Genomic DNA, 17,971 nt, shown 5'->3' with positions numbered 1-17,971 from the left:
CCAGACATGATTCACACTGAGTGAGGCTGTCTGTTAAAGCAGTGCTTCTCAAACTTCCCTGAGCATCAGATACACCTGGAGGGCAGTAGGTCTGGAGGTCACCCAGGACTGTGTGGTCCTAATGAGCACCAGGGTGGTACCTTTTGCTGCCGATCAGCCAGTCCCACTTGGAGTAGCACTCTGTTAAAGGACCTTTGGCACCCATGTTAGGAGAATCACTTGGTTTGTAAAAGAATGGAGAGCACAACAATCAAGCAGGTGAGATTCATTTGTTTTGGCCTCTATGGCTACCTCTGTCCCTGTGCCCAGCTCCACTATGTCCTTGCTGCCTGGAGTCGGCCTCCCTCAGCAGTAACTTAAGAGGGCACTTGTCATGGCCTAGGTGCTCTACATACATTATCTCAGCTGGCACTTGCTCATCTCTAAGTGAGACATATTATTCTCATTTTACAAAGAGAAAACTACAAATAAAGTTTAGATACATCAAGCAATGTTCCCAAGGTAATGAGTGACAGTGAGACCCAGGAGCCAAGGCCTGACCCCTCAGCAGTGTGCTAAGTCCACTCCAGACTCCAGGATTTTCTCCACTGTAACTCACCATGTCTTATTTCCTTCCTGGAGAAATACTAACATGTGACGTGTGTGGCGTTTCCTCATTCAGACAACGAACTTGCTAGCACAGTCCTTTGAGAGATACAACATCAACTCTGGTCACTGTAGCACAGCATGTTCATTGTAGACTATTGAAGATGTAGTTTTGTCCACGTGGATCTGACTTCAATACTCTCCAAACATATCCCGCCTTCACTCACTTACCCACATGTACACTCTCTGAAGATAAATAGGAAAGTCTGCCTTTAGCAAGGGGTACCCACTATGACAAAGAGGGCAAGACGACCTCATCCAAGTGATGATGGGGCTAGAATTCTATCAAACCACATGGCTCCGAACCTCATCATGGTTCTAACAAACCAGGTGAAATGACCTGAATGCAAATAAAGGTTCTGCCTCCCAGTAGCTGCATGACCTTTAAAGTTCTGTAAACCTTTTTGAATCAGGCTAAAACTGGAATAAAATTATATATCTTGCAAGATGGTGTTAGGGAATAAATGAGGTAAAATATGTAAAAATGTTCAACCCATAATAGAAACTCAGTAAATTCTAAATCTCCCATTTTTGAACCATCTTCTGATTTTTTCCAGAGAATCTTTGACTTTATTAGTTGGAAAAACCATAGTTCAAGAGCTCCCAAACCTAAGTGCACACCCAAATCACCTGGAGAACTTTTCAAAAACGCAGATACTCAGGACAAACCCTGGACCAAATAAATTATTATCTCCAGGAGTCTAGCCCTGGAATCTGCATATTCTAATGTGCAAACTATTATGCAAACCACTGGTCTGCACCAGAATCAGAACATCTGGTCCAACAACCCATCTGTGGTTCTCCACTGTGAACTGGACTAAGGAGCCTACAGCTGACGTTGCAGGTTTCAGAGCTTTGCTTCTTATTTTTTTTTTGAGATTTTCTTTTCATTCTTCCTCCCATGTCCTTTGATTTATAATGTATGGTTTTCAGAAATATAACTTCGAGCTTATTTACACTGTATTAAAATTAGGAAAACCCAACGTAAAAGATCGTCCCATGAAAACACTATCATCGCACTGAAAGTAAACAAATGAAAACAGGAAATTCAAAATCATTCTTCCCATGGTGGTTCAAACTCCTTATGCAAATAATAGCTGTGAATGCATCAGATCAGCAGCTTACCAGGCAATGAAAAGACTGCACACAGACAGGCAGGAAAAATGCATTCAGTTACTGTCAGAATAATAACTTTGAATTTCTTGACTGCTGCTCATTAAAATGCTCAGTCATAGCTTCAGATAAAGGTAGCTCCTGTGTCAACCAAATACATGGTTCAAGGACCTTTCGACACGAATAATTTTTAAAATTAGGTGTCACTTTACAAGCATCTATGTGACGAGGCATTATATTCTCATAGGACCTGGGTCCCAACTATAAAGACTGTAGTTAGTTCTCAAGTCAGTATGTCAAGAAACATTTAAACAATAATTTGTCACTAAAGGGGCTTTTTGTGGTACATAGGAAAGAATTCTTACCTAAAGGGAAAAATACCAATGGAAGAGTGACCCTCAGCAACTCTTAGTAACACTGTACAACTTGATCCATTTTGATAATGGTTTTAAAAATCATCTCTCTATACAAACTACCCATTAGATCTCTTAAGCTGTTCTTCCCAACCCCATTGCCCTCCCTCAACCCCCAAAGAAAAGAGTCTCAGAGTACTTAAAACAGCTTCTTGCTACTTGTGTTCAAATAAACATCACTAAAACCCAATCGTAGCAATCCAGAGGTTGGCTATTAGTACTTCAACCTGACCCTGTCTGGCTCCACCCCTGGCATTTGGCCAGAACTGCTTTACTACTTTATAAGTCCTCCCTGCTGCTAACTACAATGTGCATGTTTAAATGTAAAGTGTTTGGCAGAAGTCAGCAATAAAAAAATGCCGGTTTGGGATCTCCTCCCTTCTTCCTTAAGGATATTCTAGAAACTCAGACGCAGCTGGCCACTCCTCCCATCCTGAAACCTTTTCAGGTCTTCCTCTCACTTCTCTGATTGCTCCCTTCCTGTCTCTCTTCCCCCCTCACCCTTAAAGGCTGCTGTTCCTCATCCTTCATTCTCTACCGACTTTTCGTCACTCTCCACCCACCTTCCCTAAGCAATCTTATCTACTCCATAGAGACAGCAACATCATGGCCTTGTCCAAAACTGCCACACTCCTAAACCAAACGCAGACTTCTCTCTGATCTCTAGCTCCATACTTTCACGTGCATCCTTGGTGTCTCCGTTTGCATATATGAAAACACACTGACCTTAGCCCTCCTCCTTCTGCAATACTCCCCATCTTACTGCCTGCCACGCACAAGTGGCTCGTGCTAGAAACCTGGAAGTCACCCTCCCACCTGCCTCTGCAAGCTTTGCCCCTTCACAGCCAACACTAAAAGATGCTACTCAAATAATCTCGAATCCTTTTGCTTCTCTTCACCTCCACAGTTGTGATCATTTTTAAATGGAAACCCTGTCACTGCCATGCTTAAAAGTGCTTCATGGTTTCCCGTGCTTTCAGGACAAAGTCCAGAATGGTCTGCTATGTCCTTACCTCTCCATCCTCATTCTTGCCTCCTTGGTGCTTGCTGTCCTCTCTGCGGCTCCTCACCCCTGCTGGGGACTGGAAATGCCCCCTCTCCTCCTTCCCCTTCCTCCCCGCTACCCTGTCAGAAATGCCTCTTTCTCAAGGAGACCCTCTTGTATGTTTCAGACTGTGACGCTTCTATTGTAGGTCCTCCTGGTACCTTGTAATTTTCCTTATAAAGCTTAGCACAGTTATAATTATATATCATATAATTCTTTGTGTAACTGTTTTGCCTTTCTACCCTATTAGCCCAGAAAGGGCCTTGTATCTTCCTCATTATCATCCCAGAAACCAGTACGGAGCCTATCAAATAACAGATGACCAACAAATGTTTGTTGAATAAGTAAATTAATGAAGTAGACTCGCTGCTTCCTTTTTTTTTTATGAGTTACCTACATTTGCTTAGCAATCTCTTGATTCTCCTCATTTATTTTGGCAACATCCTCGGATTGGCTCCTATAATTTCTCCTATAGCCTGAGAGTGCCTAAATCTGAGAAAAAAAAAAAAAAAGGTAGGATTTGGGGGCTAAACAAGTTGAGTGAAAAAGGGTAAGAGATAAATTAACGACAACCTTCTAATCTATTTTAGTAAACAGATATGTTCTTTACTGACCTTCAGGCAAGACGACGCCTTCAACTGTTCTTAGTCACCTGGAACTCGAGAGTCTTCCAAAGCTAAATGGCCCATGACAAAGATGAGACTGATGAGCAGAACAAATGTATCATTATTTTTATACTTTACACTTGATTCATAAGTATCTTCTTTATCTTCTCCATATTTAATAAAAATGTTTTAAAGAGAGCATGCATGAGTAACATGCATGAGACAGATGCACAGGAGACTATTTCACACAGTTTTAAAACGGTTCATTGTCTCTATTCCCTCATTATAAACTGATTCCCTTTCCTCCAGGGTTGCACAAAGAAAGCACGACCATAGACCCAGTTGATCATAAAATCACCAACATTTCTTGCTAACAGAAAGTAGGTGGATGATATTGGCACCTTAATCATTTTCATGGACTTTTCAATAGTATTTTAAAGAGAAATATGACTGAGTACATAATGACAGTTATTTAGCAAGTTACTGGAAGTAAAACTACTGGAGAGTTAGTAAAAGTGATTAAAAATGGTGGACAGGTTATTCCTCAATGCATTTAATACACTGGGCAGTTTTAACCCAGCAATTTTGCTTTTACAGGCAGCTTTATCGGCCATTTTTAATTTATCCTACTAAGAAAAAATGTGCATGATGAAACTCAATTAAGTCAGCAGTGATAAAGCCTGAGAGTAATTCTCCACAGTTCCTATATCAAAATGATTTGTTAAACACATCCTAACATGCCAGTGAAAGAGACTGAATGTGGCCTGACCCTCTGCAGTTTCAATGATACCAAATGAAACCAGACATAGCAAGCATTAAATTTTAAAGATTTATTGCAAAACACAATAAAATGCTAAGTTGAGCATAAGAAAGAGCATGTAGTTAATATGCTATCCATCTATGATAACCATAGATACCTTTTATGATCTGCTCTGCACGTAGCTATTGGGCTCTCCCACTGCAATGAGGCGGCAAAAGGCAAATTTGTCTACTTTTCAAAGAGTAGCTATGCCATTAAAAATAAAACGACCATCACAAATTGGAACCCTGCCTATTTCAACCAGTTTGGTCTGAGGTGAGGTTCAGCTATGCCCCGGGTATTAGCACAGGCCTTATTCAGAGGAAAGTAAAGACTAGAACATCTTTTGTTCCGCCCAGTCACTGAGCAGAGGTGTTAGATGTTTGGGGTACCAGTTGTGACAGAAGTCAGCCCACCCTAACTTATACATCTACTACAAGGAAGGCAACGTTCTCAAGGAACAAAGATAAGTAAAACGCACTCCTTGCCGCAAGTCAGAATTTCTATTGAAAATAGCATTTACTATTTTTCCTGTTATAGAAACTTTAGAAAATACCAATAAACAAGATGAAGAAAATTCTAAACATTAATAATCCCAACACCAAGAGCTAAAAACTGTTAACATTTTGCTATATAGAATTTTAGGCTCTTATTTGTCTTTTGATTGAAAGATAGATAGACGAGATAGACACAGATAGATGGTAGACAGATAGATAGATGGATCACATATGTATTGTGTACAACACACTTTTTTCACTTGACAACATACTTTGAACATATCTCTAAGCTATCATATTTTCTCTTGCAAGATTTTTAAAGACTATAGGATAGTCCATTATAGAGTTGTCCAATTTTACTTCACCACTCTCCCACTGAAGGACACAGTCAATCTGGAAAGACAGGTAGTAAAGGTATGAGGGGTAGATGGAGAAGCAGAATATTCTGGGGAAAGGGAACAATATGTGCAAATACATAGAGCCCTAAAGCCACTCAGCACATGTGAAGCAATGCCACCAGTATAGAACAAGGTTCCAGGTGGGAGACAGAACTGGACAGAACACTTGGGACAAAAGCTGAAAGGCCTTATGTGCTATTCGAAGGAAGATGGCTTTTATCCTGATGGCAACTGAAGAGCTTTAAGGGCATAGTATGTGACCTTTTCTGTTTTATAAAGATCACTCTAGAAACAATACAGAGAATGGATTTAAGAGGGGGAGAATCCATGGACAAAGATAACAGGCTATTACAGTAAAAATGGGAACTATTACAAAACAATGGACCTGGGGTAGAAGGGAGGAATCTGAGACGTGTTAAGGAGGTAGAATGAACGGGAGCTAGTCACCAGACTAATATGAGGCAGGAGAGGTTTCTGGTTTGGGGTAACTAAGAAAACATTAGTGCTACCATAAGATGAGATGTTCATTGAGTTTACATCAGTACTTACTACACTATCTGGCCTAGAATAAGTGTCGATCAAGGAAGCCACCCAGTGGTAATAGTAATGATTGTAGAGTAGTACTGATAGTAGTTTCATTATTAGTACACTGACGTACAGATGGGCTGGCAGGGGAGATGAGACATTGTTTAATATGTTTAACATAAAATGTTTGTAGGACAGCTGGGTTATCTGGTAAGCAGTTGGATATACGGATGTGGAGCCAAAAAGAAAGGTCTGACTGAGGAGCCACAATTTCTAAGTAGCATTGAATCTTCTGCAGTAAATGAGCCCATCAGGGGCTCAGGTAGGACACACTGAAGGAAAAAGAAAATGGACCTAGCCAGGATGAATCGTGCCTGGCCTGCCTGGTGCTATGGAGCCACCGGTGCTTCTTCATGCTGTAATTTACAAAGTCATATGAAATTATTCCTCATTTGACAACTTGTTTTTTTGCATTGCCGGTTGTATTAGCCCGTTTTGTGTTGCTATAACAGAAATACCTGAGACTGGGTAATTTATAAAGAACAGAGATTTATTTGGCTCACGATTCTGGGACAGCTGCATCTGGCACAGAACTCAGCTGCTTCTATTCATGGTGGAAGGTGGCAGGCAGCCGGCGGGTACAAGCAGATCACATGGTGAGAGTAAGCAAGAGAGAGAGAGAAGGTGCCAGGGTCTTTTAAACAACCAGCTCTCATGGGAACTAATAGAGCAAGAACTCACTCACTACCCCTCTTCCCCCAGGGAGAGCATTAATCCATTCATGAGGGATCTGCCCCCATGACCCAAATTGCCACACTAGAGATCAGATTTCCATTAGTTCTGGGAGGACAATACATCCAAACTCCATCACTGGTTTTATAAAAGGACTAAAATGCATCCTTTTCTTGCCCAGACCACAAGAATCATAAGCTGGGAAAGGTCTCTGAACTTAACCTGGGCATCACGGTAGGAAGCCTGTCCCTGCCACAGTCAGAGCAGGTGCCATCTCGCTGCAAACCAAGCTCGCCTTGCTCTCTCTGAGGGCCGTGTCCATGTCAGCAATAGCACTGGTTATTAGAACCTAAGGCAGTGCCACATTTACATTGTGAAAATCAATATGTAGTAGCATACTTTGAATCTTCCTTTTCCATTTTATCACAACACATGCCTGAACTTTCTTGTCCTAAAAGTTTACGGGTGTGGATTAATCTATTAATCATACTTTATCATTTCCAGGACAGGCTTGCAGAGACAATGGTATTTGCTTTTTTGAAAAGATGATGCTGGTGGAATACAAATAACTGTTAGTATTTTAGACAGTTTAACAAAATGACACAAAAAGGCAATGGAGGTAAAAGATTTGGAAGGAGACACTTTCTCTAGAAAGTTCCCTCATTCAGCTCTCTTTTTCCTCTCTCAGATCATCTAAAAGTTTCACAATTGTTTTTCCACAAGTATTCTCCTTAAAACAACACTGAAATGAGAGTATAGGAAGAGAAAAGCTCCAGGGACAGAGCAGAAGTGATTTGTACTTTAGGGTCATTTCTGAGATGAGGACCAGATACAGGTTGAACGGACCTTGAAGAGCATCTTAGTTCTCATTTTGCATATTAGGAAACTGAGGCCCAAAGAGGTGAATAGAGATGCACACACATACAGAAAAAATTTTAAATACATAAATTGTAAAAACACAGGATGATATAAGGGAGATTTGTAATAACAGCACGTATAAAGTATACAGTAAAGAGGCGCTCTTTGCTCCAAGGCTAGAGTGAGTATTTCTGGCAGGAATCATCACCCAGACTGTCATGGAAGCAGCCAGATTTGAGCTGTCCCTTGAAGAAGTGGTAGAATTTCCATGGGTGGAAATGAGGGGAAGAGATCCGGGCAGAGAAAATGACAGAGGAAGGGTCTTCTAAAAGTTCGTGGAAAGATGTGTATTACCTTTTTATTCTATTTTTCCACCAACTTTTTGAAGTAGCTTCATATGTAAAAACCGGAGAATTAGGAAGGGACATGGCCTGTTCATGGAGCAGTCAGACTGAATAAAGTGTCCATACAGTTAGATGAGAAAGATAAGGCTTAGTGTAGACTAAAGAGGCCACTGAATGCTGAGGTCCAGGGTTAACTATGGCGCATTCATTGGAAGTTTCTGAGCAGAGAAAGGGGCCTATTAAAGTACTATTTTAGAATGACTCAGCCTCCAGCCAATACTTAATGGAAGCAGATTGGAGCAATGGACAGGAAAACAGACAGGAAAATAAGTGGGGAAAAAAGAAAAATGAATGAATAAATAAGGTCAATTAAAAGGTTCTGATACTAATCTAAGCATGATATGATGCCTTTCTGGACTGAGGTGATAGCAATGTGAATAGAAATAGCATATTCTTAGGACGACCCTTGAAGACTGTTTCTAAGTTTTCAAGGCCAAGTTTATTACTTAAACCTTTCATTGTTTTTATGAAACTGTTATCTGTTGTACTTTCGTTATCTAGTGGCTTCAGATTCAGGCTCCTCAATGCTGTGTAAATTAAGAGTTGAACGAATGAACACCTCTGTTTCCTGAGAACTGTTTCTTATTAATAACCGTGTAATCAGAGACCCTAACTTTACATTAAAAAGAACAACAGTATAAAAACATCTCACCACCACCCCATACCCATTAGGATGGCTATTATCAAACCAACAGAAAACAACATGTGTTGACAAGAAAAGGGAGAAACTGGAACCCTTGTGCCCTGCTGGTGAGGATGTAAAACGGTGCCGCTGCTGTAGAAAACAGTGTGGTAATTCCTCAAAAAATTAAACATGGAATTACTATATGATCCAGAAATTCCACTTCTGAGTATATACAAAGAAAATTAAAAGCATGGACTCGAGTAGGTATCTGTATACCTATGTTTAAAGCAGTATCCTCACAATGGCCAAAAGGTGGAAGTAACCCTGATGTCTATTGATAGATGAACAGGTAAACAAAATGTGTTATACACATAGAAAAGGAAATTCTGGCACATGCTACAACAGGGATGAACCCTGAAGACATTACGCTCAGTGAAATAAGCCGGTCACAAAAGGACAAATATTGTTTGCATCCATTCATACGAGGCACCTGGAGTAGTCAAACTCATAGAGACAGAAAGTAGAACGGTGGTTGCCAGAGGAGGGGAGGAGATGGAAACGGGGAGTTAGTGTTTAAGGGGTACAGAGTTTCAGTCTGGGGAGATAAAAAAGTTCTGCAGATGGATGGTAGTGATGGTTGCACAACAGTGAGAATACTTAATGCCATAGAACTGCACACTAAAAAATGGTTAAGACGATAAATTTTATGTTACCATAATTTTTAAAAACTGCTCACCAGAATAAGATTAGATTCCAAAATGCTAGAGTTTTTAATAAAATTCCCACGCCAGTGAAAGAAAAGTTGCTAGTGTTTCTGAGGACAAGACGTGACAATTCTCTGTGGGTGGGAATGAAGACAGTGGAGGAAAGGAGCCTCCCGGAGGTGTGCAGGCTGCAAAAGAACAGAGAGCCTCGACAGTCTCAACGCTGTGCCCATCTCGTGCTGATGACGTCCGTGAGCGTACCCATTCTGAGCAGAACCCCCTCATCCTGGCAGTCGCTAACGGGCCTCAACGGCCACAATCACCTCTCAAGGGCAAAGTTTAATGACAAATTCTATTTGAACAAACACAGCGTCCGTTTCCTCTTGAGTTGACAGCTGCCATGTTCTGCACAGAGGTGCAGCCAGGACGCTCCCTGCAGTGGAAGAAGACAACGCCTGTGCACCTGCCGCTTCCCCGCAGCACATCCTCTCCCGGGTGCCCCCAGGGCCAACTGAGAAAGTGAAGGGAAGGGACCTCTTTATTCTCCAGAGCCCAAATGGACATGAGCTGCCTCACCTGCAGTCTAACCAAGAGCTGACAGGATGTTAAACACAAGAAAAATAAGTCAAATGCAACTCATCTAAAGTCTTCTGTTATGACAACTTAGGGATACAAGCAGTGCTTTCCCATTCTCAGTTACAAGAACTGAATATCAACATAAAGTATAACTTACAGTACTGAGAGGGTTAAACACCTGTGCAGAGAGATCAAGGGGGACACAGAATTTCTGAATACCGAGGTCAAGAATCCAGAATGAGTTGGGATGATCTGGGAAGGGTTCTGCTCAAAACGGTGGTAGGGATGCATTGACTATTCAAAAATCTCTCGTGTACTTTCAAATATTTACAACACAGGGAATTTCTTTTTCCTGCTGGGCCACAGACTTGACAGAATAAATATGGTCCAAAAATAACGGAGGAAAAAGAAGTTTTAGAAAATTAAACAATCTTTCACTGACGCCCAAAGGCTGATCCAGAGGTGAAGCCCTGGGTGGAAAGAGGAGGAAACAGTGTCCTGGCAAAATATGGCTCCAGATGCTACTTGCTACATACAGACACCCATCTCACCAAATCAGAGACCTGAAGAGAAAGAATCAGATGGATCTTGTTTTTTTCTTTCTAAATTTAGCCAGGAACAGTGACCACTGCTATCCATCCAGTTGGGGTGCTTCAGTCATTTATTCATTTAATTATTCAATGGAAATTTAATCTATACATAAAAATCAAGCTGTGTGTGTCTATCAAAAAAAGGTACAAAAATCAGTGAGTGGTAGGTATAACACGTGGTTTTAGTTTGCCCCTCAGTTTTTTAGTTTCCTGTGCCTTAATGGCAATTCCCAGATAAGAGGCAAACATTTGGGACAACAGCATGACAGCTGTGGGCTTTCCAAATTGAGCAGAGCAGACAGTGCTGCACATCTCTTGCCATCCCCCCTCCATGCCCTGGGCTCCTAAGTGTGCCCACTACCAAGACTCTAGTGCCCTCGTCAGGCATGTTCTCTTGTGCTGGGCTCAGTTCAGTTCACATATTCTGGCACAGCAGAGAAAAAGGAAAAGAAACAATTCCCTCCTCTAGGTTCTCTTGACCCATCATTACCTCCTAAATCTGGCTACCAGCTCCAGAACCATGCACCGCTTGGAGTTGTCTTTTTATAGTTCCCAGCACTCTGGGGCAGATATCCAAAGACAGAGCTTTGGGCTTTGGGAGGAAAGCCTCTGAACCAAAGATGCAATGCAGGTAACCATCCAAGTCCTCGTGGGATGGACAAAGAGCCTATCAGGAACAGAAAGACCATTTGCATTCACAGTCTTGAGATCTAAGACTTCTGTTTTCTGACATACTCGGACACAGAGAGCCAAATTCCAAGGTGTCGAGAGAAGGCTAATCAATGTGATGATGAACAGAAATCCTGTGCTCATGGACTAAGATCCACTCATGGGCCCCATTATTTACCTAAGGCTCCCCTTGTAGTATCTGCCTAAGGGAAATAGAAGAGAAGGGAAAACGCATGTGAAGGCTGCCTTAGCACGTGGTAGGACAATCTCCCATGTCCACTCCAAGCTGTGGGTAAAATTCTGGTTTTTAAGTTATAGTGAAAAACAAGGTATAAATTTTACTAGTTCCATACTGGGGCAACGCAAGGTTAGAAAATAGTTTCCTAGGGAACTATTTTCCACAGGGAAAAATATCCTAATTCTCTTAAAGCAAAAAATAATGTAAATTACCGCTTACCCATCTCTCTCTAGGATGCCCGGATGGCAAATCTAAAATGGGGAGAACTGTTCCCTAACAATTGGGTCTAGGCCAAGCAGAGATTGCTCAGCCCATTTTTAGCTTTCAACTTCACCAAAATTTGTTTTATTTTTTTTTACTTCAACCTGTGTAGATCATTTGGGGATGAAAATCCAAGAGGCAAGCCTTTGGAAACAGGTTCCTACAAATGCATTACAGCACTAAACAACTTAGCCAATATGAAAACACAACGTCTCAACTAACACAGTTCCTCAACTGTACTCTGTAAATTCCCAAATAATCCGACTTTAGATTTAAACAGGATGAGTCATTAAGCAGCTGTTCAAGTATTACAAAATGACCAATATTGGGGGGAGGATGGGAGTAAACTAGCCAGGTCATACATTCTTTCATAATGTTACTTTAATTTTAACTTAAATTTTATGATAAGAGCACAGAGTAACATAAACATGCACAAACTTAGAGCATTCATACATAGATTGAAAACTGTTTGCAATGTCCATTTCTGTTATTTAGAAATAAAAACATTAAAAATTAGTTTTCACTTTCTTACAAAAACTATAAGACATGTTACACTTTTTTTTTTTTTTTGGTAACAAATTGCTTGAGTCAGTAAAAACCCTAATTTATATATTTTATTTTCATTATTATCATTTATTTATACAAGGCTAATAAAAATATTCATTCAATAAGAGCTATCTAGAGACTTTTTCATATCATTTAAGCGTATTAAAAACAAACAAATAGAAACCTAGGTATTGCTAAGTACTAAGGGCAGACGAGCATTTGAAGCTCTTTGAACATCTGGCCAATTCACAAATTGTCAGTGAAATGTAAAAATAGATTTTAAAATATGTTATGTTTATAATTAAGAAAAAATAACATGAAGAAAATGGGTATTGAAGCAAAGGAGATTTCCTGAACAATGAATAGATTATATTTGACAGGGGCAGTAACCCACCCAATCACGTCTTTTGCTCTCATTTGCTAAAAATACACAGGTCAGGGGGAGCACAGCTCATTGTTTTGATCCTCAATGTTGCTTAAGCTTCCCGGTATTACCTAATACATTAGGACATATGGTCAAACTCTCCCTAGATTCAGAGCATCTATTGATACCCCACAACTGATGAGAATTATCCCTTAGTGTTAGTAAAAATAATCTAAATCATTTCTTATCCTTAAGTAATTAAATTCATTTCTTAAAATATTTTTATTCTAAGGAGTTCTTTTCCCAAATGACCTACTTCGGTTTCATTTTTTAACACAAATGTAAATAAATATAGGTATAGTTTCTCTACTCAACAGAAGGAAGTATTTTAAATCCAGTATAGATTTTTGACAGCAGGATTTATATGGTTTCAAGAGAGCAGTCATAAACACTTGGGAAATTAAAATTACCTATGTATTTATGAAACACAGCAGTCAAGCTATATGTTTCCCTATTGCAATTCCTTAATATAGCTTTTATTAAGAATAACTTTCTTCAATGCTGACTGGAACATCCCTGCAGCATTTTTTTCATTTTCACAACACAATAAGGTCAGCACATTTTATTAAAGTTATGGAAGATATGAGAGAGTGAATGCCACTTATGATAAATATGTGATAAACATGTTTACATTATTATTACATGCATATGTCTTCATTCCAGATATCACATGACATACGGAACATGTAGATTGGCGTGTAAGATCATAGTTGATGTACCCAATCTGGCATGGCTCAATTGTGCATGTTATTCAGCATCAGCATTTTTACTCCTTTTTGGAAATCAGTTTCTGCCTAGTATAACCACAGTGTTTTGAAAACTAAAAGCACAACGCATCAAACAATGACTTGTTTGAATAATAGAAAGTTAATTGAACAGCAAATTATTTTTCATTACAATGAACGTAAAACTCAGAAATATTTCTTAGGTCATTCAGTAAGCAAGAGAAAAAGCAGAGACTGGGAGGAATTTAAATAACTGTAAAGGAAATGTAATTTACACAAACTCCAGCTATAAAGCAAATGAGCTATGAAATTCCATGTTATCTTCTAAAAAACACTAACAGTTTCTGTTTCAAAAGATCCCTTTTCCAAAGAGCTTCTTATTATACAGACACTACTCAGGAGTTTATATTAGATGGGTGGATAAAAGAGAAAAAAAATTCAGGGAAGATTTCTGTTAGCTAAGGCTAATCTGTTGCATGTGTAGTTTCCACACTAGTAAGCAACTTGTAGGAAACAACACTGCAGCTGAGAGCACCAGAGCTGGAAACTGTTCCCCTAGGTATGATATCACAAAATGACTTTGCTGCATTCCTCCTCCAGCCCAGTATTATGGCTCAAGCCTACATGCCACCGTGACACCCAAGGGCAGCTTCATCTTGTCAGATGCGGCCCCTCTGCTCCATCTCTCTCCCTGAAATCTTCTGACCAGAAGCACACAGAAGCAGCTCAAGCAGGACAAATGGCTCCTGTTCTCTCTATTATTTCCAGTTGTCTGTGCTCCTTTGCCTGGTAGGTTCTGAATGGCATTGTTAACTGCGACCACACAACTGGAAGAGTTCACAAGTTTTCACACACTCACACGCCTCCCACCCAGTATTCCAAGTATGGATTTACTGAGTTTGCATTATGTAAAGTAGCTTTTATTATTTACTTTTATCCTCTGATATTACAGTAAGTGCTATGTATGTTGGTAAAAATGCAAGAGAAACTTTTGGCATGATTTTAGTGAGTTCTTAGTGAAGCCTGTTAGTTGAGGTTTCAACAATACCCTACTTTAAATTCCATAATGCTAAAATCGCCAAACACACACAATAATTACACAAACCCAGAGCAATAGCTTCATGATTTCTTAATCTACTTAATTACATTCAGGGAGATTTCCAGTTCACTAAAAAACCGACTTTTTTTTTAAACATGCCACAATTTACAAATATGTATTTCCTTTGGCAAAAAAAAAAAAAAAAAAAAGGACATAACTACCTTCAGTAAAGCTTTCTTCCCTTAGAAACACAAAAATAGAATATTATTCCTCCAGATAACATGGATTTTCCATTTCCAAACATCCTCTGGATGCTTATAAAAACTTTACCCCTGAAGTCTGACATTTATTTCTAATCAAAAGTCATAACTAACACCACTGCTAATCTAATAATGCACCCCCAGTTCTAGGCAGTGCTGCTAAAGATCATTCCCTTTATATTAACTTCCCACCGTGTATTGTAAATTATTCAAAACTCACATGATTTGGGGTCAAGGCAAAATCCTTCCTGAATTATATATAACAAAACATGTGAAAACTGGACAAGGGCATGGCTTAAGAGATTTTGTTTCCCTCTATAACAGAATAACCTATGCTGCAGTAAAATGGTGTTGAGCTTTTGTGTTGCCAAATAAGACAGCTCCCAGCAGAGCCTTTCCCATGTTTGACAGTGACATCTATCAGCCAGTCTCAGGGAATCCCAACACCACTCAGCTTTCTTCAGCACCACTCTCTGAACAGCTTCTGTCCACAGAGTGGTGCAGTCTTAATGGGTCTCTGGTGTGCAAAGTACATTGTTAAAATAAGAGAAGGGTGTGGGAACAATGCTCTTTCCTGTCGTTAAACCAAATAGTTAGGTAGTAATTAACTGCAGGACAGAAGCACCACAAATGCTAACCAGAAATTTAGATAATTGGCCACCACCAGATACAAATTTAAAAGAACCGACACACTTTGCATCACAGGCAGACTGAGCTTGGCATGGTGCTGAGTTTTGCAAAAATTCAATTAACCCAAGCATCTATTAGACAAATACATAAAAACCAAGGGAAAAAGCTGTTAGGCATGTTAGAATTTGTGAAGTGTAATCATGTTAATTTATGGTTTGAGAAGAAACCCTGCTATGTGTTAGTGATTACATAGTAATCAGGAAATGATACAGATATTTAGATCCTAGAAATTATTTTATGAATGGCATAAACGTAACGCTACCTTAGAAACCTAATTAGATTATCAGCTAATTTCTCAAATGTGATAATAGGAAGCAGACCTGGGAAGAATATTCGTCAGTGGTAAAATGGGAAAAGGTCTGGCAAGTCGATTTCTAAACTTATCTTCCAAAATTCTTGTCTAGGGCCTATATGTGACGCTCCGTAATTACGTTTCATCTGTTCTGACTCACTGGAGTGCCAAAACATACTCCAAACCAAAATATGATGAAAACAAAAATTCCTGAGATAATTTTGAAAAAAAAAAAAAAAAACAAGGCACTTTACACTTCTCACATACACAAATTCCCAAAGTACAGACCGCACCTATCTGTTGGGCACGGAGTTCGCCAAGAGCCGTGCCACGTCCGAGCGGGATCAGCGCGCTTTGCTCCCCGTGTTGGAACCGTCCCTGGGCGCAAACCCCCGACCGTCTCTACCCTCGGGCCTCTCCCTGAAGCGAAGGCATTAAAACCCCGTCGGACCCACCCTTCTTGCTTCAATGGAGGCCCCTACTCAGCAGCACCCCACCGAAGCCAAATTCAATAATCCACGCGCAAGAAAGCAGCCGGCACATTTCCCTTCCACGTGCTGGACCAAAACCCCTAAGGATTAAAAAGTTTCAGGCGGCCCAACCCACGACCAAACTTGCAAAGCCTAAGAAAACGAACTGCATCCCGCGAACGGTCCCCCGCGCAGAGTGGCTTCGAGTTCACCGCCCGAAGCCAGCACCTCCCGGGAGCGCCCGCGCTCCGCTCCGCGCCGCGCCGCAGCCGTCGAGCCCCGGGATGCGCCCGCGCGCGCCCCGCTCCCCCAGCCGGCGCACGGCCCCGGGGCCGGGGGACTTACCGCAGCGCCTGCACAGCACCCGGCCCACCTCCTTCTTGAGATTCCGGCCCGTCTCGAGAGGGGGGAAGGATGCTCGGAAGGCGGCCGGCGAGCGGCTGCCGCTGCTGCTGTTGGCATCGGGCTCCATGAAGAAGATGTACCTGCTGTCCTCCTTGAGCCTCCCGCAGGACGGGAAGGCGGGGTGGCCCCAGGTCCCCAGGCGCACGGTGAGCAGCGAGTCCTTCTTCAAGCCCCCGGCTTTCACCGCCCACACCTGGTGCACCTTCACCAGATAAGGCGCCTCCTCGGCGGAGTCGCCGGCGCCGGGGGCCGGGGCGGTGGGCCAGGAGGGCACGGTCCCGTGGGCGGTGGGCGGCCCCGGCGCCCCTGCCTCGCCCGCCGCCGCCGCCGCCGCCGCCGCCTTCCTGTCGAGTGCCCCCTGCTGCCGCCGCGGCGGGTGCACCTTTCCCTCGATCACCACCGCGGCGCGCTGAGCCAGCTCCTGCACCGAGCCCACGCTGGGCGGGGACGAGTAGCACACCGAGGGCCCCGCGGGAGCCGCCTCGTCGCCGGCCGCCGCCCCCGGAGCCAGGGCCGCGGTCCCCAGCAGCAGCAGCAGCAGCGGCGGCGGCGGCGGCGAGCGGGCGGCGGGACCGGGGCGCGGGGCCCGGGGGCCGGCGCTGCCGGCGGAGCGGCGCGGGGCGCGTCGCCATCTCATGGTGCGAGGGGCGTGCGGGCTCCCGGCTGTCGGTTCGGACTCTGCCCGGCTCTGTCGCGCTGCCTCCCTTGTCCTCCCCCCCGCCCCGCACCCTCCTCCTTTTCTTTATTTATTGGGGGCGGGGGGGGGAGGACGTGGGTGGAACCACGGACAGGCGAGGGGAAAAATAATAAAGCAAAGTGGACAGGGAGGGACAGGTCCCCCGCGCCGCCGCCGCGCCCGAGCCCTGCTGTCGGGGCTGCTGTCACCGGAGGAGGACGTGGAGGTGGAGGAGCTGCTCCGCGGGTGACAGTCCTTTGTGTGCCGCGATGCTGCGGCGGCTCCGGGCGAGCGCGCCAGGGAGAGAGCCCTGGAGGCGGAGTTGCGTGCCTGGAAATCGCGCGGCCGCGGCGGCGGCGGCGGCGGCGGCGGCGGCCCCGGCCCCCTGCGCCCCGCCGGCCTGTTTCCCTGCGCCGCCAGCTCGGCCCGAGCTCGCCTTGCCCATGCTGCCTCCGGAGCCGGCCGCGGGGCGCTCCTGCTGCCTCGGCCCCGGCCTGCGCGCCTCCGCCCTCGCCGTCGCCCTGACTGCTGCAAACAGGCTGCAGTCCGAGTGGAGCGAGAGGTGACGCTTCCGTGAGCGGGGACCTGGTGGCCGGCGCACGGTGCCCCGGCGCGGGTGGGAGGCCGGCCAGGAGCGGAGGGGGGACGGAGGAGACGCGGGTGCTCGGCTCCGAAAAGTTTGGGGTGGACCGGGTACTTGACAGTCGGCAGGGAGCAGCGTGCTCACAGAGACAAGCAGCAATTAAA

At 43.3% G+C, this 17,971-nt stretch overlaps 1 protein-coding gene across 2 annotated transcripts in view; it reads right to left on the bottom strand.

Moving 5' to 3' along the window:
* NRG1 (neuregulin 1) overlaps positions 1–17,185 on the bottom strand; it is a 994,199-nt gene extending 977,014 nt beyond the window's left edge. For both annotated transcript variants that reach the window (XM_063076432.1, XM_063076439.1), the window contains exon 1: positions 16,489–17,185. In XM_063076432.1, coding sequence (XP_062932502.1) covers positions 16,489–17,185 — 697 coding nt within the window. The remainder of the gene's footprint in view (positions 1–16,488) is intronic.
* Positions 17,186–17,971: the final 786 nt, after the last annotated feature.

Source organism: Cynocephalus volans, chromosome 13 (genome assembly GCF_027409185.1).
Source record: "Cynocephalus volans isolate mCynVol1 chromosome 13, mCynVol1.pri, whole genome shotgun sequence".
Classification (NCBI taxonomy): domain Eukaryota; kingdom Metazoa; phylum Chordata; class Mammalia; order Dermoptera; family Cynocephalidae; genus Cynocephalus; species Cynocephalus volans.
Note: the sequence above shows the minus strand (reverse complement) of the source record. Positions and strands in the feature narration are given on the sequence as shown.